Source organism: Rhineura floridana, chromosome 15, assembly GCF_030035675.1.
Source record: "Rhineura floridana isolate rRhiFlo1 chromosome 15, rRhiFlo1.hap2, whole genome shotgun sequence".
Taxonomy (NCBI): Eukaryota; Metazoa; Chordata; class Lepidosauria; order Squamata; family Rhineuridae; genus Rhineura; species Rhineura floridana.
Window position 1 is genome coordinate 25,772,877 of NC_084494.1, and position 25,480 is coordinate 25,798,356.

Here is a 25,480-nt window from a genome sequence, read left to right on the forward strand (position 1 = left end):
ACTGGTCACAGCAAAAGAAGAAGCATTAATTAGTACATTATATTTAAAAGACTGTAGGAAGGCCAGCTACCTTGTAGTAGCGTCCATTCTTTAAGCACCCACAGTTTTGGGCAGTAACGCAGCCAAGGCCATCAAAGAAGAAGCCATCATTACACTGGCAACCCTCAGCACAGGTCTCTGGGCATGGTGCAGGGTCTGTGATCTTGGCACAAGTGGTGGAGCAGAGGGTGGTGCAGATCTCATAGTGACTGTTGGCTGGACAGCTCAGAGCTGAATCAGAAAAGAAACACATACATGTAAGATTAAAAAATTCTCAGTGTTAGTTTAGATGGCTGGGAAGTTGACAAGTGAAATCAGAGAGAGGGACTGATAAAGAATGGAACATATCACTGATTGCTGTTTTATTCCAAAGCACTAAAACAGAAAGTTAGAGCTGGGATCAATCTAGGTTGGTGTGTGTGTGTGTTTCTTTTTTTGCTTATCTCATACTCTTTTGCTTCAGCCATTGGCCCATATAAGACAACCATAATGGTAGTGTTTAAAATGCTTAGGTGTCTGCAGGGAAAGGAAGGTATTCCATAAATGGGATTAGCAGAGTGCTTCTGAGATCTTGGAAATGCCATATTAGCAGTGGGACCAACCCAGGTGCCTTTCAGTCTGCACCATAGATGTCTTTAAGAGGTGTTTAAAGCTGGTTACTGACTCCTCAAATCATCTGGGGAGGACATTCCAAAGGGAAGGTGCCACTACCGAGGAAGCCCGCTTCTGTGTTGTCACCAAGTGACAATCTGCTGGTTGTAGAATTACCAGCAGGATTTCCTCTGAAGATCTTAAGGGTTGGCTTGATCTTTATTAAGAGAAATGGACCACGAAGTATCACCAATTGGTCTATAAAACTGCTGACTCTGGTCTGGCTCCTGGGACTCTTGATTTGTCACTCAGGTATGGACTGATCTCTCTGAATACCTGAGAGGGTCTAAGACGTTCAGGGCCTTAGGAATGAACACTAAGGTCACATCCACTGTTAAAGCTTTATACCGCTTTAGCAGTCATGGCTTCCCCCAAGAATCCGGGGGACTGTTGCTTCTTAAGGACTCTCCTAACAACTCTCAGCACCCTTGACAAGCTACAATTCCCAGAGTTGTTTGGCAGAAGCCCTAACTTTTAAAGTGGTATAAGAGTATTTTAAACGCATTGTGTGGATGTGAACACACAAACCTTTAACTATGACCCAGAGTCATAGGAAGTCATTTTTGATGTCCTCCCATTTAACTTCTTCAGTTAAATCCATCCCAATGCTGAGTCACCAGTACTTACGACAGAAGGATGGACTCCTCCAGGGCTTGACAGAGACCCCGGCCTCTTGACAGACAGACGCGTAGCTCTGGATATTCTGACACAAGGCCCGGCTGTCCCCATTGCCCAAGCACAAGTCATACATGCAGTTGCTGAAGTACACATTGGGGTCCACTGTGCTGTGGCAAGCACTGAAGGGGCCGTCAGACGCAGTGAGGATCCCACAGTAGTTGCGCTGCTTGAAAACATCCTTTTTCTTTTCCTCACAGACTGGACAGCTGTTCCCAGAGCATCCATCTGAGCAAGATCCAACTGCCCGAGGGTTACGGACCTTCCAGGCAGCGCCAAATGCAGCTGCATCAGAGGTTGTCCTGCCATCAGGGAGCAGGAAGTCATCATCCTTCCGTCCATTGTAGTTCCCACACAGGCCACGCGTCTGGCCCTGGTAAGTGCTTGGGATGGTGACCGTCACATGGTAAACCAGGTCGTAGCTCACAATGAGACCAAAGTCAGTTTGTATCAGGACTTTAGTGCCATGCTGATAGGCTCTGATCCGCCCATCAGAAATAGTTACTGGGAGGGTGTAGATCAGGCCATTCATCTGCAGGAAGAAAACAAAGCATTCCCTGGATTAGTAGTGTTGAGTTTAGGAGAAAACAGTAGAAGAATGTTCATGAAGAACATGAAGGGATGATATTTTATCCCAGTTCTCTTAGCCTAGTTCAGGTGTGCTGAAAAGGTCTTAGGTAATCCTTGGAGGAAGAGAGACTATGCATGAACATGCTAGCTCCATGCCCATCCTCACCGCTGTCACCCTCCACATGCTCAGGGCAACTGTCTGCAGTGGGGACGCCTCTTGTACTTGTGGATTTTCCTGGGTTCCAAAACCTGCAGGGGCCTCCATGAATACAGGAGGCTTCTGCACTGCAAACACTTGTCCTTAAACACACAAGGGCAATGAAGAGAGGAATGAGCTATATAGCAAGAGCTCAGACACATTTTCCCTCCATGTATATTTACTTAAGCCAGCCTTTGCCTTGGCACCCTCCAGATGTTTTGGACTACAACTCTCAGCACACTGTCTGAAACTGCTGGGAGTTGTAGTCCAAAACATCTGGAGGGTGCCAGGTTGGCACAGGCTGGCCTTAGATCGATCCAGAGCTGCTGGACAGGGCTGTTGACTCAATGCTGTCAGTCTTCTAACAGATGTTTGGCCCCAATTACTCCAAAAGTGACCAAGGCAGTTTCAGTACCATGGCCAGGCCTGAAGACTGGATTGGATACAAGTAATCGGTTTCCTGCAAGCATGCTGAAAGTTGGAGGAGATATTTCCCACTGAGCAATAATAGCCTCATAACACTTCTGGATTATGAGGATTCTTTTTTAAAAAATAAATAAATCACAAATTGATGTAGAAAACTGAACTTAGGAAAACTGAAAAACAGATTCACTCCTAGAATCATAGAATAGTATTTTTAGAAGGGGTCTGTAAGGCCATCGAATCCAACCCCTTGCTCAGTGAAGGAATCCAAGTTAAAGCATACCCAACAGGTGGCTGTCCAGGTGTCTCTTGAATGTCTCCAGTGTTGGAGAACCCACCATCTCCCAAGATAATTGGTTCCATTGACATACTGCTGTAACAGTTAGGAAGTTTTTCCTGATGTTCAGCAGAAATCTGGCTGCCTTTAACTTGAGCCCATTATTCTGTGTCCTGCACTCTGAGATGATCGAGAAGAGATCCTAACTGAGATCGAGAAGACATCCCTAATTGTATGTTTAATGGTTTTGAACATTGAATGTTAAACGGTTTGTTACGGGCTCCTCCCATTTCTTATGTATTGTTTACCCCCCAAGAGCCTTGATTAGCCAGATAAATAACATTATGTATCAATGTACCAATCTTATTATGTATTTTGTATAATAACTAGTATGAAGTCTGGTGTTAAAACACTGTCTGGGAGGAACAGCCTTATATGAAGTCCCAGGGACTGCCTTATATGGAGTTGCAGGAAATGGAAAGTTGCAGCAGCCAATGTTCCAGGCAATCTGCCAAGTTGGAAGTTAACACAAGCAGAGCTTGGAAAAGTTACTTTTTTGAACTACAACTCCCATCAGCCCAATCCAGTGGCCATGCTGGCTGGCACTGTGGGAGTTGTAGTTCAAAAAAGTAACTTTTCCGAGCTCTGAAGATAAGGACATGGGGACTGCTGTGGGAATGGACTGTGCTCTCTGAAACACCTGCAAGGTCAACAAACTGACACACTTCAGTCTGAGTTGTGACCTCATGCAGTCACCTGTCAGATAACACTCTGAGCTGTGACATAGGGCATAAACTTGGACACATATAAAAGGAGGGCTGATTGAACAGTCCTTTACCAGTGCTTTTGTATTGGTCAAAGCAAGACACCATCCATCCATGTCATCTGATGGTGAGAAGTATAATTGTATGTATTTCCAACTAGTTTGTAACTCTGTCTTAGTAAGACTTAGAGCTTGGACTCAGTCTTCTGCAACAGTGTAGCCTAATAGGTGCTATACCTTGAAGGTTTTATGCTTTAAAATCCAAGTTTTCTATACTTTATATATTAATTGTATACAACAATATACCTGCTTCTGATACGATTTATGATTCTGATATGATGGCCAAAGCCACCTAGAATGTATTTAATAGCTGTAGTGTGTAAGGCATGAATAAATAGCATATTAGAATAATATTCCACTATCTGACTCCCCATTCATTTTCCTGATTACTCCCAAGACCCAAGAATCCTTGGGTAGGGTTTCCAACCATTACAATCTGCCTATTCACACAACTGCTGTTGAACACCAGCAAGCTTAGGTGAACTCAAGTCTAACATGTAAGGACTCTGAGTAGATACAAATAAAGGGGAGAAAGCAAGAACCCCAATCCTGTGTATTCATTACAAAGGGACTGTCTTGCCAGTTTCAGGTTGTAACCTGCCCTGTGACCAGGCAGGCAATAAATTAGTAGTAGTAGTAGTAGTAGTAGTAGTAGTAGTATTGAACTAAGACAATGCCTACATTTAGAAAGTGAGATAGCAGAGATCTAAAGATTGCCCTGTCCTTGTAGCATGGACTCACCTGCACTTGACCCTGCTTACTCTGCACTAATGTGAGTGTAATGCCATAGACTGCGACAGAGACCATCTTGGTAACAGAGACAGCCCCATTTCCCCAGGGCTCATTTTCCACATTAACAGTAAAGGGTCTCTTGGTGCGGGCCTTAGCCAAGGTATAAGTGCAGGTGCCTTGGAAGTCAAAGGCCAGTCCGTCAAAGGAAAGATAGTGAGGGTCACCAGCAGCAGAACAGGTGGCACTGCCAACAGGGTAACATTTCTGGATGCCATCTGACAACCGACATTCCTCATTGCGGCCACAGGAGAATCTTGCACATTTCACAGTCCCCCCAGCTTGGCACATGCAACGCTCTTGGCATGTTGGGTAGAAAGTCTTTCCTGCAAGGTAGTAGTGGCCTTGATGAAGACAGCCACACTGGGACTTGGCAACACATTGATCACCACTCAGCAAAAATCCCTCGTTGCACACACAGCCTTCCTGGCACTTTGCTGGACAAGGGCCTGGAACACAGGTCTGGGCACAGCCTCTAGCACAGAGCTCGTAGTGGCTATTTGGAGTGCAAGAAAGACCTGCCAATTGGAAGTGAGGCAATGAAAAAATGAAATGGAGAACATAGCTGAGGAAAAAGTGTCTAGGATGACATGCTAAATGGGGTTATAAGCATAAGAGTGTAAAAAGGGTCCTGCTGTTCTCATAGTGGCCTATCAGATGCCCAGGAGAAACCCACGAGCAAGACATGAGCACAATAGCACTCTCCCACTCATAATTCCCAAGCATGGCATGGACAGCTTCCAGAGTGAGAGCTACTACTCCCATCTGTGTCCTTGTCCCACCAAGTATATATTTAGATTCTTCCCTTTTCAATGGTAGCCTATGCATTTTTCATAATGTGTACCTCCACCTGATTTACAAAAGTCCCATCCTCCTTTGCATCTGATCGCTCAAGAGCTGAATGCCCAGCTTGGGGAGGAGGGAGACAATCAGCAAGGACCAGCGGAGCAGGCAAGGTGGCACTGCTTACCTGGCTTCCTAATACTGCACATCACTGCTGGTCACTGAGAGGGAAAAGGGCAAGGCAGCGGGAAGCTGGGACAGTGCAGAAATGGTGCAGATGCAGCAATGGGAGTGTCAGGTTGGCTCCATTGCTGTAGCTGCAGCTGCACTGCACTGACCTCCCCACTACTTTGCTTCTCCCCTTCTCAGTAACTGGCAGCGATGCTCTGCATTAGGAAGCCCTGCCGATGCTGCCCACCTGGGTGCTACTAGGGGCAATGTGACAGCCCGCCAAGCTGCATCAAGACAGATTATCATCTGGGAGTGGTTTGACATAAGGTTTCATCTGAAATGGCACAAAAACAAAATTACTTTATTTTATTTTTGAAGCATTTATCTTAAATGTGTCCCATTCCAGATAAATTACCAAGTCCTCTATAACTCAGAAAACCTGAGAAATTTCAGGAAATAATTCAGGATTATGTGAACTTACGGCAAAAGGTGTCAGATCTCCAAGGATAGAGGGTTGCCCCAGCTGCCTGGCATGCTGCTGCATAGCTGGCAATGAGCTGGCAGATCACAACTTGTTGGCCTTCAAAGAAGCAGTAATCAGTCACGCAATCTTGGAAGTATCCCTCTGGATCCACTTTGCTGTGGCACTCTCTGAAAGGGCCACTCTTGGCTAGGATGAGCCCGCACTCCCTGCTGAGTTGCCGTTGCTGTTTCTGTATGGCCAACCGAGCAGGACACTCTCCCTGGTTTCCTTCGCTGCAGCCTGGAACCTCCTGCACTTTCCAGCTCTGACCGAAGGCTGATGGATTTGGAGCCACTTTACCATCTTTCATGGTCATCTCATCTTGCTTGTTGCCATTGAAGTTGCCAGAGAGACCACAAAGGGCACCAGCATAAGTGTTGGGCACAGTCACAGTGATCCGGCTTTCCCAGTCAAAGGTGACTGTCAGCTGGAAGCCAGTCTGGATCACTGCCTCTTGCCCTACCCGGAACATGGAGATTTTGTTGTTTCCGATGCTGTATGGCAGGTTGGTCAGCAAGCCGTTCACCTAGAGGCCCATTCAAAAAGGGAGAGCTCAGAATATCAGCAGTGTCTTTGTAATCCATGATCTCTCAGGAGCAGCCATCCCCAACCTGGTGCCCTTCAGATATTTTTGGACTACAACTCCCATCATCCCTCAACCCCTGGACATGCTGACTGGGGCTGATGGGAGTTGGGAGTCCAAGAGTATCTGGAGGGCACCAAGAAGGCTGCTCCAGAGCACAGCAAACACATCATTTTGAAAAACGTCCCGACTTCAGGTTCCCCACGCTTGCTATGAAGCTTGTCTATGAGGGCCAAGAGAATCCATCAGCCTATTTGCCTTGAAATATCTCACCACTAAGAGGCAGGCCTGATACTGTGAGAAAATGGAGAGGCAATGAAAAGAGTCTGGGAAGCCTGTGACAATTTGCCTGGAAAAGAATCTCATTCCTAATTTATTATTATTATTGGTTAAATTCATATTGCACCTTTCCTTCCAAAGGGAGCCCAGGGCAGCACATGTTTCATCCACTAGGAGGAACCATAACACACATACCCCAAACACACAATGCAGAGTTAAGGGTTGATGTGACATCACCAGCCAGTAGATACCCCACCTCTCTCTCTCCTTTATTTACATGTTTCAAAACAATTCCAGACTTAAGGAAAACAGGACCAGACTGCATATCCCAAAATTTCCCATCATTAGATGGGCATCTGGTAAGCAACAAGTAATGGAAATGAAGGGGACAGGTGACATTACTGAAGTGGATAAATAATTAGCCATCAAAAAGAAATGAGTATCTGAGGAACCAGGAATGAGGAACATTTTTCGGCCCAAGGTCTCTTTCCTAGGGTTGCCATATTCCAGTTCCACAAATCCAGGCAGGCTAATTTGGACTTTATGCAAATTATTTGCTAATTATGCAAATTAAGCCTATTAATGGTTGCATAGGCCACTTGTTTTGTTTTTGTGACCAGTAATTACCAGAAAAACTGGGGGGAAATATAAGGAATCTTTTTTTAAAAAAACTTACATTTTCAGCCTTAAATTTATATAAGGAGCAGAGCTGCACATGTCAATCAAGAGAGCATGTGCAGTTTTCTAAACTGCCTAGATTCTACATATGTAGGAGGCAGGCAGGCTAAAATTCTTGATTTTCCCAGGACAGCTATGAAGTCCCTCATTGGTTAAGAACAACGAAAGGCAGGAGGGACTGGTTTGTTACAAAATGATTGGTCAGAAAATTGCATCCACATTTTTGCCTTGTATCTCTGGATCTACAAGGGCTAAAGACTTGCTTTTTTGGGGGGGGAGAGGATGAAAGCTGGGAATCCAGGTCACATAATGGGCTAAGTGGACACCAGGTAGGATGGCTAGAATCCAGGTAAAACCTGGCTAACTGGGCAGCATGGCAATCCTACTCATCCCTTTCTGGGCAACCTTGTTGGGGCCCCATGCCAGTGGTTGATGGGGGCTGGAGGCAAAAGTGGGAGGAGCAACAAATGTGAATTATACTTTTGTACACCAGGCTAGTTTCTACACAGGCTCATACCTCTATCCGGACAAGCAAAAAGCATTATCAAAGCAAGAGCTACATTCCACAAAGGCAAAAACCTTCAGAATAGGACTGCTGAAGGTTGTGACTTGGGATGAAAGGTGTGGTTAGGAAAGAGTGTGGTTAAATAGAGAGGCTTAGGAGGATGGATTCAGTCCCCAGGGCCAGATATTCCCCACTTCTATGATTAACTCACCATGACTTTTGCAGGGTTGTCTCTGCTGATCACAATAGATATCCCATAAACCTTGATCTCTACAAGCCGGGTGAAGGACACGGCCGGGCTGCCTCGATGGTCATTTTGGACAAGAACCAGGAAATCAACCAGGTCCTTCCGCTTCTCACACAGCCCGGTGAACTGATAGACGCAGGTGCCCTGGAAATCAAACTTCAGGCCATCAAAGGTAATGTAGTGGGGGTCACCAAAAGCAGAGCAGGTGGCGTAGTCAGTCAGGTTCTGGGTTGGGTAGCAGTTCTGGATGCCGTTCTCCACTTTGCACTGTTCCCCATCCTTGCAGCTGGCAGGCTGGCATTTCATTTGCTTGCTCTGCAGATCACAGATACAGAGACTCGTGCATGTGCGGTCTCCCCAAAACTGCTCACCAGGAGAGAAGGGCTTCCCTTCAAACACACACCCGCAGGCAGCCTTGGGAATGCATTTCCCACCATCCAACACAAAGCCCTCCTTACACTGGCAAGTCTCCACGCAGGACCACGAGGAACAGTTCTGGAGCCTAGCTTGGTCGTTGCAGGTAGTGGGACATGGAGACCCACAGGCCTCGTAATGGCTGTTCTCAGGGCAGGATTTAGCTGTCAAAAAGAGACAAAATCCTAATCAACAGTGAAAGATTTAAAGACTAAAATACAGTGTTGGATTCTAGCACCAATGTGACCTGGATTCTGGCAGCCTAACCTGCCTCTCAGGCAGACATAAACCAAAATAACCTCATATGCATCTCTGTGAGCTGCTTGGAGGAAGTTGTCTTTACAGATTTAACAATGTTCCCCCCTTTGCCTTCCTAGCCCATGTAACTCAGTCCCTCTTCTGCTGCTACATGGAAATGGCCATAAAATTCAACAAAAGCAAATTTTCCCTCTGTTGTGGAAACTGCTGCTGCTGCTGCTACTCCTACAATCACTTCTACCAGGGATGAGGAACCTGTGGCCCTCCAGATGTTGCTGGACTACAACTCCTGTCATCCTTTACTATTTGCCATGCTGGCTGAGGCTTATGGGAGTTGGGGTTAAACAACATCCAGATTGCCACAGGCTCCCCAGTCCTGACTTATATAGTCTGGTTTCAGTGGTGGATGTGCTGCAGCTGCATTATATTTATAACAAAGGGGTGTTAAGAGAGTTAGAGAATTAAGATAGATTCTGCCACTGTGCTCACCCTCTCATTCCAGAGTCACTTCAAATCAAGTCTCTTTGTATCAGTGAGGACAAGAAACTTGCTTGATTAATCTCAAGAAATCTGTCCTGAGGTAGATTCAGTATAAAAGCCTTTGTGCATAGAACTGCAGAAGATGAAATGCCCTGGCTAGACATGATGCATTTCACAACACCATATTTTAAACTATATAACTAAAGTAAAATCTGGTATACTTAGGTCAGAGGCACTCACAGCAGCCGGTGGGGGTCCTCCAGTCAGAGAGAGCAACTCCCTTTCCCTGGCAAGTGACTGCGTAGTTCTTCAGTGCCTCACATAGCAGATCCTTCAGGCCATCATTCATGCAGAGGTCATAGACACAGCTTTCCAGAAAGGGATTTTGGTCAATTACTGAATGGCACTTGCTGAAAGGGCCATCTCCTTTTTTGCTGATCCAGCCGCAGAATGGCTCAGCTTTATACTGCTCAATCAGCTGTGGTGAGCAGCTTTTGCATTCCCCATGGCAGTCATCCCAGCAGAACCTGTCCCCATCTTCCACCTTCCAGCTCTTCCCAAACTCCACAGGGCTGGGAGCCAATGACCCTTCTGGGGTGCTGAAATCATCAGCAGGGTCTCCATTGTAGTTGCCACAAAGGCCACACACACTTTCTGAAAAGCTGCTGGAGATCTTCAGCTCCAGAAAGTTGTCCCAATCGTAGGAGACTCTCAACCTGAAATCGGTCTCAATGAAGACAGAGCTCCCACTCTGGTAGAGACGGAGTTTCCCTTCATTCAAGGAGATGGGCAGCCGGAACCGTTGATTGTTCACCTGCACAAGAAAAATCAGAAACAACCAACAGCAGAAGGAGACATTAATTAAATCCAGTGTTAATCATGCTCAGAGCAGAACTGCTGAAATTAATGAATGTAACTAACTTTGGTCTATTAACTGCAGTGGGTCTTTACAGGATAGCACTTAGAACAAAAATCCATTGTTTTTGTTACAAAGCCATCATATATTCTGTTGAACAAGATGGACTTAATATAGGGATGTGTGTGACACACACATAAGTCAAGAGAGTGATTTAACAGGGATGTGCGGAACTTGCTTAGTCTGTAGTTCATCTTCCTTCCATGGAAAGGTCCCAGATTCAAATTCTGGCATCTCCAGGTAGGGCTGAGAAAGCTTCCTGCCTGAAACCCTGGAGAGCTGCTGCCAGTCAGTGTAGACAGTACTGAGCTAGATGGACCAATGGTCTGACTCGGCAGAAGGCAGCTCCCTATGGAAATTCACTTCAAAATTAGAGCCTATAGATAGCATAGCTGAGTCAAATTGCTTTCATTGGTCGGGGGTGGGGGAAAGCAAAATTCAGTTTCCCCAGAAAGGGGGGATACTCTTTTCTTTTTGGAGGGGGGGCATATTTGGCAGCATTGCCATTAATGTATCCCTTTTACAACGGTTGGTGGCAGCAACAGCACAGCTCCAGTTTCTGGGCTTTGGCTTTCAGGATGGGCTAATCTCTCAGTTTGGAGTCCTCTCACTGTCTCATTTTTGTGCTCTTCAGTTCAGTTCTCCACATTTCCACACCAGATTGCAATTTTTTCTTTAAAAAGTCCTCATGAAAATTCATCGTTTCTGTGCAAAATTTCTCCTACTACACATGTTTGTATGCGATTCTGCTTAATATAATACACATTTTTTGCAGAGCATTTCCCTAATATGCCTTTGTGTATGTTATTTTCACCAATAAATGCATCTTTCTGCAAACTTTACCCACACATTGCATGGCTGGAGAACTGCATTGCAAAATTCAGAGAAGGGTGAATTTTGAAGGATGGCTGTTTTGGTTTGCTTTTTGAAAATGTGAATTAGGTAGGTTCCGCTTTAAATGCTGGCAGACTTTTTGTTTCTCCCATAATTCTCAGAGTAGTTTAACAATCAGTCTCTTTCCCCAGGAAACTCTGGGAATTGTAGCTCTGTGAGGGGAAATAAAGGTCTTCTAAAAACTCTCAGCACCCTTAACCAACCACCATTCCCAGGATTCTTTGAGGGAAGCCATTACTGTATCACATGGTATACAGATGGAAAGATCTGTCAATTTCAGTTCTCTCAGTTTCTCATATTTGCAACCTGAAATTCAGTATTTTTTTTTAAAAAAAAATCCTCATGAAAATTCTTGGGCATTTTAGTGCAAATTTCTCCTAATAAACACATTTCTGTAGGCAGTTTTGACTAATGTACACATTTTTGAAAGCAATTTCTCATCATGTAAGACATTCTAGCATGCTATTTTCACTCATATATTCATTTTTATGCACCATTTCCCCTTACATGTACATTTTTGTGAACACTGGTTGATCAACTGCATCACAAAATTCAAATTTGTGTGAAGTTTGAAGGATGGTTGCTTTTCAGTTCTCATATTGTTTTTGGAAAGTGCAAATTTGATAGATACGGTTTGAAATGCAAACTGAATAGAAATTCTCCCCCATCCCTAAAGTGGTATGATACTGCTTTAAATGTACAGTGTAGATGAGGTCTTAAGCCAGTTATAGCTAAATCTGTCTCACTGCTGGACTCTGGGGGAAATCATTTAAATCTAAAATGGCGGGCAACTTGCTGGAACAGGTGGCACAGTAGCCAGTTCAGGTTAGCAAGTGTGATGGTGTGGGGGAGAACCTGTCAGAGCTTCTTCCCCCCCCATCCCTTTATCACAGCATGGGAAAAAAAGCAAACAGGAAGTAGAGTAGATTCTGATGTACTTACTCTTGGAAAACAAAGGAAGTTTAGGAAAGCAAGAGAGAAACAGAAATGAAGTTGTTTTTCAGTCTTACCCTCACAAATCCGTTCTCATTTCTGACCACATAGATGATAATGTTATAGACTGTGACTGTCACAGAGCCGACATAAGAAACATGAGTGTTTCCCCTGTTCTCATTCTTGGCCTCAACACTGAAGAAAGGAAGAGTCTCATCCTGGATGCAAGTCATGGCGATTGTGTAGGTACAGGTGCCCATGAAGTCAAATTTCCTCCCGTCGAAGGTGAGATAATGAGGATCTCCCTGTGCCCAGCAGGTGCCTTCAGACTCTGCCACACACACTGGGAGGCCTTCTATGATCTCACATTTTTCCTTCTTCCTGCACTGGAACAAGCCGCATAGAGGCACTGGTGTTTCTAGAGTGGAACAATTGTTGTGTCACTGCAAAAGCAAGGACTAGTGGAGGATGTTACAGGAGGACAAAGGAGCTATCACATTAAAATAGTCTTCCTAATAGCCACTTATCTGGTTGCTCATGAACATCTCAAGTGCTACAGGAACAAGGCTATCAATATGTTTTCAGTTTGCCTTCTGAGGAGGAAAAGAAGTTGTCAATTTGGCTGGGAGTAACACCTTGCACAGATCTAAGGGGGGATCAGGTTTCTCAGGGAGGTTGAGAGGTGGAAAGATACTCTAGGAAACAGAAACTAAGGGTCAGGGAGAGATGGTGGCTGGAAGAATGATACAAAGTAGGCAACGGAGTGAGAAACAAGAATTCAAGGGAAATGAATGAGAAAGAAGCTGGAGGACACAGGCTCAAGATATCTGTCCATTTTGTTTTTTCTCAGTTTCTCATTTTTCTAATCTTAAATTCAATTCTCCACAATTTTGCAACTTTTTTTAAAGTTCTCATCAGCATTTTGGTGCAATTTTTTTTTAAAAAAAATCCCATTTTTGTACACAGTTTTGACTAATATACCCATTTTTGCATGGAGTTTTCCCTTAATGCATTTCTGTATGCAGTCTTCACAAATATCTGCATTTTTATTCACACTTCACGTAATATAAGCATTTCTATACACTTTGGTTGATTGGAAAACTGCATCACACAATTCAGAGAACGTGGATTTTGAAGGATAATTGTCTTGGTTCACACATTGGTTCAAGAAGGGCAGATTAGAGAGGTTCTCGTTAAAAATGCATTTCTCCCCCATCCCTAACGCAGGCAGAGGAGACAGGGAACTGCAGACAAAAGGGCGCTAAGATGAGAAAGGGGCCCTGAATTTCATATAATGATTTGAACCAATCAGTCATTTACTGCAGTCGTGGATTAGGATGTAGATGTTTCTTTCTCTCCAAAAAATGAGCACATGAACACTGACTTACTAAGCATTTTGGTCTCAGTAAGATTTTCTGGGCTTGATACAGAAAGTCAAATTCATCAAATTAGACAATTTAGCAGTTCCTTAATCCAGTGGTTCTCATCCCCCCCAATGCACCACTTGAAAATTGCTGAGCATCTTGACCACCTAATGATTTTTCCTCCTCTTTTAGCAATTGTCATGGGCTGTGCTAGATGCTATATGGGGTTTTTTTAATTTTATTGGATGTTTATTGCTTCTTTTATTTCTTCCATTGTATTTTATTATATTACAACAATTTGAATTCTACAGAATAGAATTCAAATGGTAAGTGTTCTTCACAGGCACACCTTTGACCACCTGAATGGAGCTCATGGACCACAGTCTGGGAACCCTCGCCTTAATTTATACATGGAAAACTGAAGATCCATTTCCTGTGCCATTAAGGTTCTTCAGTTACTGCCCTTTAGGGGCCACTTTGTCTAACAATGCCCAACTGGGAATGGGCAGCAATGTTAAAACATGGCATCCAGTGCTGGAGGGCAAAAAGGTTGCAATATTGGAAATGGAAAAAGCCACAGGCAAGGATAAAATATTTAAATAAGATGTAGCTTACTTTAACTATATAGTCAAACTACTCATTCACAGCATGTAAGCCTAAATTATATGCATAAATACGTACGGCAAGAGCAAAGGGCCACAGAGCCATAGCCTTCCCGGTGTGAACCTCCAAGGATGAAGAGCCCAAAAGGAGTGCTGGGATGTTCTACAGAGAGGGCACTGGGTTCTTTGCCCAAGCTGACTTCAGCAAAAGAATATTCTGTCCCAGGAATTGGTCTCCACTGGGTGTTTGCAAGGGGTCTCTTCTTTAACATGACCCCACTGGAATCTAAGGATTTAGCTATGATGACGGCAAAATTATCAAACTCCCCTATCCCATCAATGTGATATGATGTGCAGTAGCTTGCTAAGGCTGGAACATTGATGAGGAATGGATCGTACTGGTTGCTGCTACCAGTGAAGAACAAAAGGACCTGGATCCCTGCATAGGCAGTGAAGTAAAGTGGCTGAGAGGGCTTCATTTCAAACTGGATGACTTGCCCAGCCACTGCACGACGGGAGATTTGAGTGGGCCCAGATTGGTATGTGATCAAAGTATTTTGAGATGGAACTACATACACAATGTCATATTTAGTTTGGAAGGGCAGTGGGGGAACTATGAAGGTGGTGCCCCAGCTAGAAACAGGCAAGAGCTGTTCAACAACATGGTCACAAGTTGAGAATTTCCAAGCACAGCTGTGCCCACTCAAAACAGCCACGGGTGCAACTGATTCAATCTTAGTGCCAGATAAATCATCGGGACTTTGCAGCTGGATTGCTTGGAAAGCTTTGAGGTCAGCAACAAACCTGCTGCCTGCAGCATAAGACTGCCCTTTGAATGTCACAGCCCCATTCAAGTGAACAGTGACTCGAGTGGGAAATTGATAGGCTACAACTGCAAATTCCTTGAAAAGACTTGATCCATCCCCCATTGGGGTTACCACATAATACAGTGTACCCAGCTGCTGAACCGGGTACACAGCCGTGGCACCACTTGTAGCAAGCTTGTAATTGAGGGAAAAGACTGAGACGTCTTTATCAGCTTGGATCCGCACAGCCCCATCAAAGATGTTGGACCCCATCATCTCCAGAGAGGTTGGGAGCACAACTGACACTGTCTCTTTCTCTTTGACCGAAACAGTTTTCTGGAATGTAGGCTTCTTCACTGTGATTGTCACGGTGGTTGCGGGATGATATCCGGTGATAAACAGCTCAAACTTGGGATTGGGATGGTTTGCCAAGTAGTTCTGCAGGAAGGCTGTGACAAATTCCTTCCCACGGGAACTTGCTCCACAATACCCTGAAAGGCAGAAGGAGGGGATTATTAGGAAAGTAAAAGTATCTCAATGCTCTGCTATAACCACATGATGTGGCAGCATTTGAATACTGTGTACTGATCTGGTTGTCCCATCTTACAAAAAAAACACCCCAAAACTATTGATCTTGATAATGGGGCCATCTTACCAAGGGGGGGGGGAAATACCTCGGAAACAAGCAGAAAATTATTAATAAAGGAACTTTAAATAATGCTATTGGTTATATCAAGGAACTGATATCTCAGGAAGATCAAGGAATTATTATTCATCTTCTAGCAGCAGCTCACATGATTTTATGTCAAGCATGGGGAAATCAAGATCCACCTGAATTGGAAACCTGGCTGATTAAAGCTTGGGAATTATGGTCAGGAAAAGTAGGCAAAGAGATCAAAGAATTACTGAAAAATGGAGTTACTTTCATTCCAGTTTGATATACACAATGCAAGATGCCTTGAACCCTTATAAATATATATACACACTAGAGATGGGATCCGTTGGCCAGTGCCAGTTCAAAAGCATTATGTTGACCTAACAGGCTGGCATTGATTCAAGTTTGTTCTGTATCCACTAACTGCTACTTTTACGGATCCATTTTTTTTCCTCTCAGAAAAAATAGCAATATTAATCTTGATATTTTTAAAGGAAATATCAATATTTTGATGGAAATATTGATATTTCCTTTAAAATAGTCTTGAAGAAAATATCAGTATTTCAAAGGGAAATCTTGATAAATTATCATTCTTACAATCAATGTTCTAGAAGCAATTTTTTTTAAAAAGCCATTTTCAGAACTAGCTGCGGTAATTCACTATATTAAAATCCGATCGTCCAACAGAATAAGCGAATTAATGGAAAATTCAGCATCAAATCAGAATTGGGCAGAATTCTAGCACATCCCTAATATACACACAATGAGTTTGACTATGTATATTCACTGATACGCAAAAAAAACTCTTGCGGTTTAAGAACATACCTATAGCCAACAGATGTTTCTATCAAACTTTAAAAAGGAGGGAAATTGGGCAGCTATAGTGAATGCACCAGGGGAGCAGGAGACCTGACCTCCTCTCTGAGATACTGTACTGCCCTACACATTTGTAAAAATGCAAACACAATTTGGATTGGTCTTTCACAGTCCAATCTACTTCCTGTGTAGCTTGGAAGAATTTGGTAACAAGTGCCTCTGAGCCAGAGCTTGGAAAAGTTACTTTTTTGAACTACAACTCCCATCAGCCCCAGCCAGCATGGCCACTGGATTGGGCTGATGGGAGTTGTAGTTCAAAAAAGTAACTTTTCCAAGCTCTGCTCTGAGCATATGATGAGTAGCAGCAACACCTGCAAGCGGGACTACATCTCCAAAGATGGAAAATTACAGTTTTTGTATGTTTGTTGGTGTTCTTCTTACTTTGCTTCTTTCCTGTGTTACTATTCTTTCTACAGAAAATCTAATCTAGAAAATTATATTTCTCTCATTATTCACCCTCAAAATCTGTATCAAATTTATTTTTATTAATTTCAAAGCCTTTTATTGGTCAATGTCATATAATGGTGAAGACAGCCTTTAGTGTTTCAAACTGGAGGTTATGTTCTATTTCTATTTTGGGTGCATTAACAGTTGAATCTGAAATTGCAGTTTGATGTAAAGTCAGACTGATTACAATATGTTGCTACTTAAGAAATGAATCTAGGTGTTGGGAAAAAACAAACTTGACCTGCCCAAGATGCATGTATTTAGCCTGCTTTGCTTAAACGAATCCACTAGAGGAAGGGTGGGCATAGTCAATTAAAAACATAGAGCACACCTAGAAATTTGCTAGAATACATTTCACCTCCCACTGTTTTATCTTGTGCAAACTGAGACACTCCTCATGTACATTGGAGACTATTGTGCAGAATAGTCAGTGCCATTATTCTACAATTGTTTTGGGAGGTTCTTTTAGTGTAAATTACATGAAGTGTTGCTGTACTTCACATATTCAGAAGCAAAAGAAAATGATTTAGTATAGGAAACCACTAAAATTGCAAAGTAAATCAAACATATTTAAAGTGATTATCTGAACTATGTCGACTGTCTTAATATTGTTGCTTCCTCCATGCTAAAACAAGATCAGCACAGTACCTGTCTTGTTTCTGTTATTTGAGCTGATTGCAGGTGTTGCCACCACACCCTATGCTCAGAGGCACATGTTATCAAATTCTTTCAAGCTACACAGGAAATGGATTGGACTGTAAAAGACCAACCCAAATTGTGTTTACATTTTTACAGATTTGTAGGGCAGTCCAATGTCTCAGAGAGGACGTCAGGTCTCCTGCTCCCCTGGTGTATTCACTATAGCTGCCCAATTTCCCTGCTTTTTAAAGTTTGATAGAAATATCTGTTGGCTATAGGTACATTCTTAAAACACAAGGTTTTTTTGCCGATCAGTGAATTTCTCTGCTTTTTAATCTCAGAGGTAGGAAATGGGATTCTGTGTAAATTTGCTGAGAATGGATTGATCATTTGCATGCTTATTGAGTTCAATGGGATTTACTCCCCTGCTATGCTTAGGATAGGTGAAACTGACCATGGGGGACGGGGAGGGGAGGAAGAGGAAGGGCAGGGGTAGCGGAGGTGGAGGGAGGGGAGGAAGAAGGGCAGAGGGAATGAGGGGAATGGGAGCAGGCAGGAGGGGGAGTGGGGGAGGACAAGTTGCATTCTTAGTGAGTTCAGTGGGATTTACTCCCCTGCAATCATGCTTAGGATAGGTAAAACTGATCATGGGGGGAAGAGAAGAGGGGGGAGGAGGAGAAGAGGGAGGGAGAGAGGGCTTGACTGGGCAAGGAAAGAGGAAGGAAGAGGGGAGGGGAGGAATAAGGAAGGGAGAGGAGAGTGGAAGGAGAGGAAAGGCAGGTCTGATCATTTGCATGCTTATTGAGTTCAATGGGATTTACTCCTGTGAAAATGGTTAGGATAGGTGAAACTGACCATGGGGGAGGAGGAGAAGAGGGAGGGAGGGAGGGAGGTTTGGAGTGGGCAGGGGAGGAGGAAGAAAGAAGAGGGTAGGGAGGAAGAAGGGAGGAGGAAGGGAAAGGAGAGGAGAAGCAGGGGAGGGAAACAAAAGAAGGGAAAGGAAAGGAGAGGGGGAGGGGAAAGGCAGGTCTGATCATTTGCATGCTTATTGAGTTCAAAGGGATTTACTCCTATGCAATCATACATTGAATAGGTAAAACTGACCATGGAAGAGGAGCAGGGGGAAGGGGGGGAGGGGGTAGGGGATTGGAAGGGGAGGGGGAGGGGAGGAAGGGGTGAAGGAAGGGGGAGGGAAGGGGCAAAAGGGAGGGAATAGGATGGAGGAGGAGGACAGGGGAAGAACAGAAGTGGAAGTAGAGGAGGGAGGGGGAGGAGCAAGGCAGGTCAGATCATTTGCAGGTACTCTGTGAGCATGGCTGATTTTTAATTAATTTCAACAAATAATCAGAACTCTGAAAGAAAAAAATCCAAAAGGGGTCTGGGTTTCTCTCTCTTTCTTTTTACACTTTAAACTCTTGATTTTCTCTGACTGTCTTGTGTATCGCCATGAAAATTTAGAGGGTTGTTAAGCAAGCATTTCTGAGTTCAGGACTATAAGTTTTGTAAAATTTTGTTTTGAAATGAGCTATTTTCAGTTTAACATTGCAGAATGCAAAAAATCCATGCTGGGTATAGTATAGCCACAAGAGTGGCTGTATAATACAAACATATCATTATGTACTTATCCTTAACTTCATTTCATTTTTTTTTTCAAAAAAAGGAAAGACAATAACTAATTAATGCTATTTCTATACCACCAAAAAAAAAAAAAAGATGTTCCTGACACTGAAAAGCATCCAAAGTAAATGCCAGGCAGGCCTCTTTGGGGAAGGTCTGCCACAACTGGGGTGCTGTCATGTCATGGAGAATACGAAAGGAAACTGTAGCACCTTAGCTAGAAGGAAAGGCTAAGTGTCTGAGCCTGAAAACAGTGTGGAGAGATTTGACAGAAAGAACAATTGCTCCCTCTTTCATCTATTAAGGCTTGTGGTTGTGTAGTGTAAACTGAGCTGAGTAAATCAGTCAGGTCCTTATACAGCAGAGTTCCATTTTGTAAAGCCTTGACCTCAGAGATGGGGAACTGGCGTCCTCCATATGTTGGTGGGCTGCAACTCCTATCATCTCTGAACATTCGCTGTGGCTAGCTGTGGCTGATGGAGCAGGAGTCCAACAGCCAAAGTGAAGGTATGAAGTAACTGTTTTTTATAACTAATATATGAGCTATATATCACTCTTTCCCTATAATTATTCTAGTAGCCTATGGGAGCAATCCTTCATTGAGGAAGCTGGGATAATTTAAGGGCATAGTCCTATAAATTAGGTTAAAACAGTTTCAAATATGATAGAACCTAACTCCATTCAGGAGCCCTTGGGAGGGGAGAACTGGCAGAGCTTTTCCCCAGCTTAACTTACGCCAGGAGGTCATTTAATCAAGCTGAATGGAAGTAGGATATGGTGTAAAAAAAACCCTCCTGCCAGTTGCACTCCCACCACATACCCAGAATGCCTCTTTCTGGGGACCTATACCAGCTTAACTGGTGATGGTTTCAGCTGAACCTCAGCTGAGCCGGGATGAGGGACTTATGCCGGTGGAGCCCCATGGAGCCAGAACCAGCTGGCTCAGCCAGAGATCTGCCATATCCTGGATCCCCTCAGCCTGGCATGAATACCAGTAAGATTGCACTCTGAGCTACTGAATGGTACCCTTTCATATAAACAACTCTCTCATTAAAATATATCACTTCAGAATTCCAACAAATATTCACCTTTATATTCACATGTACATCTATAAAATAGTTGATTCATGTTCTTCATTGCTCCAGATATGTGTTTAAGTTTCGGGACACAATTCATCTTCATGTAAACATTTATACTTTTGGATTTTTGATGTGATATAATATTTTAATGAAATACTGGTCTATATTAAAGGGTCCTATTCAGCAGCTTACAATTTTAGGGAAAGAGTGATGTATACCTCATGTTAGTTATAAAGGACAGTTTGCTCCATACGTTGACTTTTCTCTTTTGTGCATTTATGTAGTAAAATAATAGTTCCTCTTTTGTGGTTTAGTTGGAACACAACAACATCTGCAATGGATTCCCCACCACTGTAGGGCCTTGGCATGAGTCAGCTTAGCCAACAGGACACTGGGCTGTGTGTCAGATAGCTATAGTCATGCCTTGGAATTCATTTTTGTCAAGGAGAATTTTGTCAGGCTCTGAGCAGGTCCCTGGCCTGTTATCATCCCCAACTGCCCCACAGAGACAAAAGTGCACACAGTGTCCCCGGGGGGGGGGCATCCTGCAGGCTCATTAGGTAACAAACTCACCGCATAGGAGTGCCAGCCAGGTCCAAAGCAGCAGCAGTCTCTTTGCCATGGCTACAAAACAGCGGAAGAAAGATGTTCAGGTAATCTACATATCGAGGGTATGCATTTTCCAGAGCTCTCTGCTGGATTAAAGTGGGGCCCAAGCCAAATTGGGCCTCTTCAGAGGGATTTGGGTCTTGGCCAAACTAGGTTGAGAGATTGCCATGGATTGCTACAGATTGGGTTGGATGGCCCAGATCAATCTGGGGCTATCAGGGAGTGGAGCATCAGGCAGGAAGGAGAAGCAGGCATCAGGCAGGAAAACCTGCATAAAGGCTGAGACCTACCTGCTGCATCTTCCAAGGAGAAGGCAGGCCCAATGCCTGAGCCCCACCCTGCAGATTCAAGGCCTCCACTCAACAGCTGTTGAGTAGAGGCATCAATCCTGCTGGGTGCGGGTGCAGTAGGAAAACCGCTTGTGGGGCAGCAACCTGCAGAACTGATGCCTGCTCTTGGTTGGGGGAGTTGAGACACATCTCCTTCCCCTGCCCCTCTCCCAGCCATATGTTTAATTAGGGGCTTTGACCTATATCGATATCATTTTGCCATATATTTATATTAAGTGATGTATCCTTCCAGGGGTTTGGAGGGTCTTAGACCCCTTGCTTTTTTGGGAACAGGGTCCCAGCAGGGTCCCTATGTTTTCACATGCTACAAACCAATCAGCATGAAAGGGGAGCATGTTAGCCACTGAGAAGGGACTTCTAACATGATTCCATGTCCTTTCCTGCTGATTGGAGCCAATCAGAGTGAAGGGAGGTGGGTCAGCCACTGAGAAGACTGATTTATTATTATTATTATTATTATTATTATTATTATTATTATTATTATTATTATTATTATTATTATATGGTGCATGAATGAACTTGCAAAATCGTCATCTTTCTCTTAAATGAAACATGTTTTGATCCTATAATTTCTTTGTCATTTAAGAAAATTCACTAAATTACATAAGCACTCAGTGTTTGAGGGAGAAAGGAGATGGTAAAATGTAATTGTGATTTAAGGTGTCCAAAAAGCTCCTCACATATCTCAGTAATGTCTACACCAATCCTATGAAAGAAGCCACTTTATTTTTATTTCAGGTTCCCCCTGCTTTTAAAGTTATTGTTCCAGTTGGTTCTACTAGAGTATTCTATATACAACTCTTTAACATTTGGGGAAGGGCTGTAGCCCTTAGTGGTGGTGCAACTGCTTTGCATGCAGAAAAACCCAGGTTCAGCCCCAAGCTGGGAGAGAGCTCTGACTCAAATCCTGGAGAGCTGCTGCCAGTCAGTGTAGACTATACTGAGCTGAGATGGACCAACAGTCTGACTCAGTATAAGGAGGCTTTATATGTCTGTAAACGTAGTTAATTTTTGCTGGATTTCATTTCAGAGTTCATGTAAAATATTTGGCTTTGGTCTCAGCCATTCCTCTCCCCCAAGACAATGTGAGGATGACTATAAATAGGACATGGAAGGGATCATTAGGAAAGAAATTGAAGATAAAACTGCTAATATCACAGTGGTGTTATGCAAATCTATGGCTGCATTTAGACATAGGGCTTATTTATTTATTTATTTATTTTATTTTATTTATATACCGCCCTAAGCCAAAAAGGCTCTCTGGGTGGTGTACATAAAAGATAAAACAAGCACAATATATAAATACAATAAGTATAACAAAATCAAAGATCAAAACAAACAATAACAAAGAACCAACAACGTCATAATACAACAATAATGAAAATACTGATAAAATACACTATAAAATACAATTTAAAATACACTTTAAAATGCCTGGGAGTATAAAAAGGTTTTCACCTGGCGCCAAAAAGATAGCAGCATCGGTGCCAGGCGTACCTCATCGGGGAGACTATTCCACAGTTCGGGGGCCACTACCGAAGGCCCTAGTTCTAGTCACAACCCTCCGGGCTTCTCGATGGGATGGCACCCGGAGGAGGGCCTTAGATGTTGAGCGCAGTGTACGGGTAGTTTCATATTGGGAGAGGCGTTCCACCAGGTATTGCGGTCCCATGCCGTGTAGGGCTTTATAGGTCAAAACCAGCACTTTGAATTTAGCCCAGAAACAAATAGGAAGCCAGTGCAGACGAGCCAGAACAGGTGTTATATGAGCAGACCTTCTGGTCCGCGTCAGTAATCTGGCCGCTGCATTCTGGACTAGCTGTAGTTTCCGAACTATCTTCAAGGGCAGCCCAACATAGAGCGCATTGCAGTAGTCCAGCCTAGAAGTTACCAGAGCGTGAACAACTGAGGCGAGGTCGTCACTGTCCAGATAGGGACGTAGCTGGGCTACCAGTCGAAGATGGTAGAAAGCATTCCGTGCCACCGAGGCCACCTGGGTCTCGAGAGACAAGGAAGGATCGAAAAGAACTCCCAAGCTACGAACCTGTTCCTTCAAGGGGAGTGTAACCCAACAAGAACAGGATGAACATCCTCCATCTGGGCAGTGAAGGCACTCACCAACAGCGTCTCAGTCTTGTCAGGATTGAGCTTCAGTTTGTTAGCCCCCATCCAGTCCATTATCGCGGCCAGGCAACGGTTTAGCACGTTAACAGCCTCACCTGAAGAGGATGAAAAGGAGAAATAGAGTTGCGTGTCATCAGCATACTGATGACAACGCACCCCAAAACTCCTGATGACCGCACCCAGCGGCTGCATGTAGATGTTAAAAAGCATGGGGGACAGTACCGATCCTGCAGGACTCCACAATGGAGAGTCCAGGGTGTCGAGCAATGTTCCCCAAGCACTACCTTCTGGTGACGACCCACCAAGTAGGAGCGGAGCCACTGCCAAGCAGTACCCCCAACTCCCAACTCCGTGAGTCTTCCCAGAAGGATATCATGGTCGATGGTATCAAAAGCAGCTGAGAGATCAAGGAGAATCAACACTCCCCTGTCTCTCTCCCGACAGAGGTCATCATACAGGGTGACCAAGGCTGTTTCAGTGCCAAAACCGGGCCTAAAACCGGATTGAAATGGATCAAGATAATCAGTGTCATCCAAGAGCCCCTGGAGCTGGCCGGCAACCACCCGCTCCAGGATCTTGCCCAGGAACGGAACATTCGCCACAGGTCTATAGTTGTTCAAGTTGTCTGGGTCCAAGGAGGGTTTCTTCAGGAGTGGTCTCACCACCACCTCTTTTAGGCAGTCAGGGACCACTCCCTCTCTTAAAGAGGCATTTATTACCTCCTTGGCCCAACCAGCGGTTCCGGTCCTGCCAGCTTTCACCAGCCAAGAGGGGCAAGGATCCAGTACAGACGTGGTCGTCCGCACCAGTCCAAGGATCCTGTCAACATCCTCAAGCTGCACAGACTGAAACTCATCCAATAAATGAGGACAAGACCGTGATCTGGATACTTCAGACCGTGATCTGGATACTTTATTGCATTGGTTTTACTGGTTATAATGCAAGTACTTCTGTCCTGATTTCTAACATTCCTTTTACTCTGCAGTACCTATTGCATTATGGACCTGTGGCTTGTTGATCCATATACTGCCATGTTGCACTGAATTTCATTCAAAACCAGTAGTTGTGGTGTGACACAACAAGGAACGTCAATTGACATGTCGCCATTCCCCCACGCTTTCTGCATGATTCACTGCTTGGTATGCCAAAACACTGCCTAAAATGTCATTACATGAGGGGTAGGGGCATGATTCCTGAAAACCACAGGAAACTTACAATGTAAAATTCCCACAATATTCCAGGTTCTAGGGCTAAACACGGATTTTTTTCCCCCAGCAACACTTAACACAGACTTGACTACTACACATCTACTGGATTCTGCTGCATTTCTAGAAGCAGCTTGTATGTTGGGTGAAAGATCACATAAAATGTTGAAATTAACAGATAAGGAAATGTTCGGAAGACAGAATAAAGTGCCATCTGACTGCAGACTATGGTGTGACCACACTAGGAGTACTGTTTACAATTCTGGTTTCCTCACTACAAAACAGATGTTGTGGGGTTGGAAAAAGGTTCAGAAAAGGGCAACCAAAATGATTACAGGGATGGAGCAATTCCCCTACGAGGAATAAGGCTGGAAAGGTTTGTCAACTGTGGTTCTCTCAGTTTCTCATTTTTCCAGTCTTAAATTCAGTTCTCCATGTTTTGCAGCAATTTGCTTTTTTTTTAATCCTCATGAAAGCTCTCCAGCATTTTAGTGCAAATTCCTCCTAATAAACACATTTTTGTAGGTAGTTTTGACTAATGTACACATTTTTGCAAGCAATTTCCCATCATATAATGCATTTTTGTATGTTATTTTCACTCATATACTCATTTCTATGCACACTTTCCCCTAATATATGCATTTTTGTAAGCATTGGTTGGCTGGAGAAGCGCACTGCAAAATTCGAACGAGTGGTAATGTCAAAGCATGGCTGCGTTTCGGTTGTCATATTATTTTGGAAAGGGCAAATTTGATAGATTTGGCTTGAAATGCAAACTGAATCAAATTACTTGCCAATCCCTAATGAGGAGATTTTTAGTTTAGAGGAAAAAAGCGAGTCAAACGTGACACACTAGAGGTGTAGAAAATTAGGTATGGCATGGAGAAAGTGGATGGAGAAAGTTTGTCTCGCTCTCTCATAACACTGGAACTCATGGACATACAATGAAGCTGAATGTTGGAAAATTCAGGGCAGTAGAAACAAAAAAGTGCTTCTT

General features: G+C 43.8%; 1 protein-coding gene across 1 annotated transcript in view; it reads right to left on the reverse strand.

Annotated features, from left to right (window-relative positions):
• The window catches only part of LOC133370842 (IgGFc-binding protein-like), a 94,812-nt gene that overhangs the window by 23,021 nt on the left and 46,311 nt on the right, over window positions 1-25,480 (reverse strand). The window contains exons 21-29 of the mRNA XM_061597719.1: window positions 20,769-20,819; window positions 14,156-15,373; window positions 12,188-12,528; window positions 9,608-10,181; window positions 8,180-8,793; window positions 5,882-6,449; window positions 4,399-4,964; window positions 1,318-1,897; window positions 71-270 (exon numbers count right to left, since the gene is read on the reverse strand). Of these exons, the coding sequence (XP_061453703.1) occupies window positions 71-270; window positions 1,318-1,897; window positions 4,399-4,964; window positions 5,882-6,449; window positions 8,180-8,793; window positions 9,608-10,181; window positions 12,188-12,528; window positions 14,156-15,373; window positions 20,769-20,819 (4,712 nt within the window). The remainder of the gene's footprint in view (window positions 1-70; window positions 271-1,317; window positions 1,898-4,398; window positions 4,965-5,881; window positions 6,450-8,179; window positions 8,794-9,607; window positions 10,182-12,187; window positions 12,529-14,155; window positions 15,374-20,768; window positions 20,820-25,480) is intronic.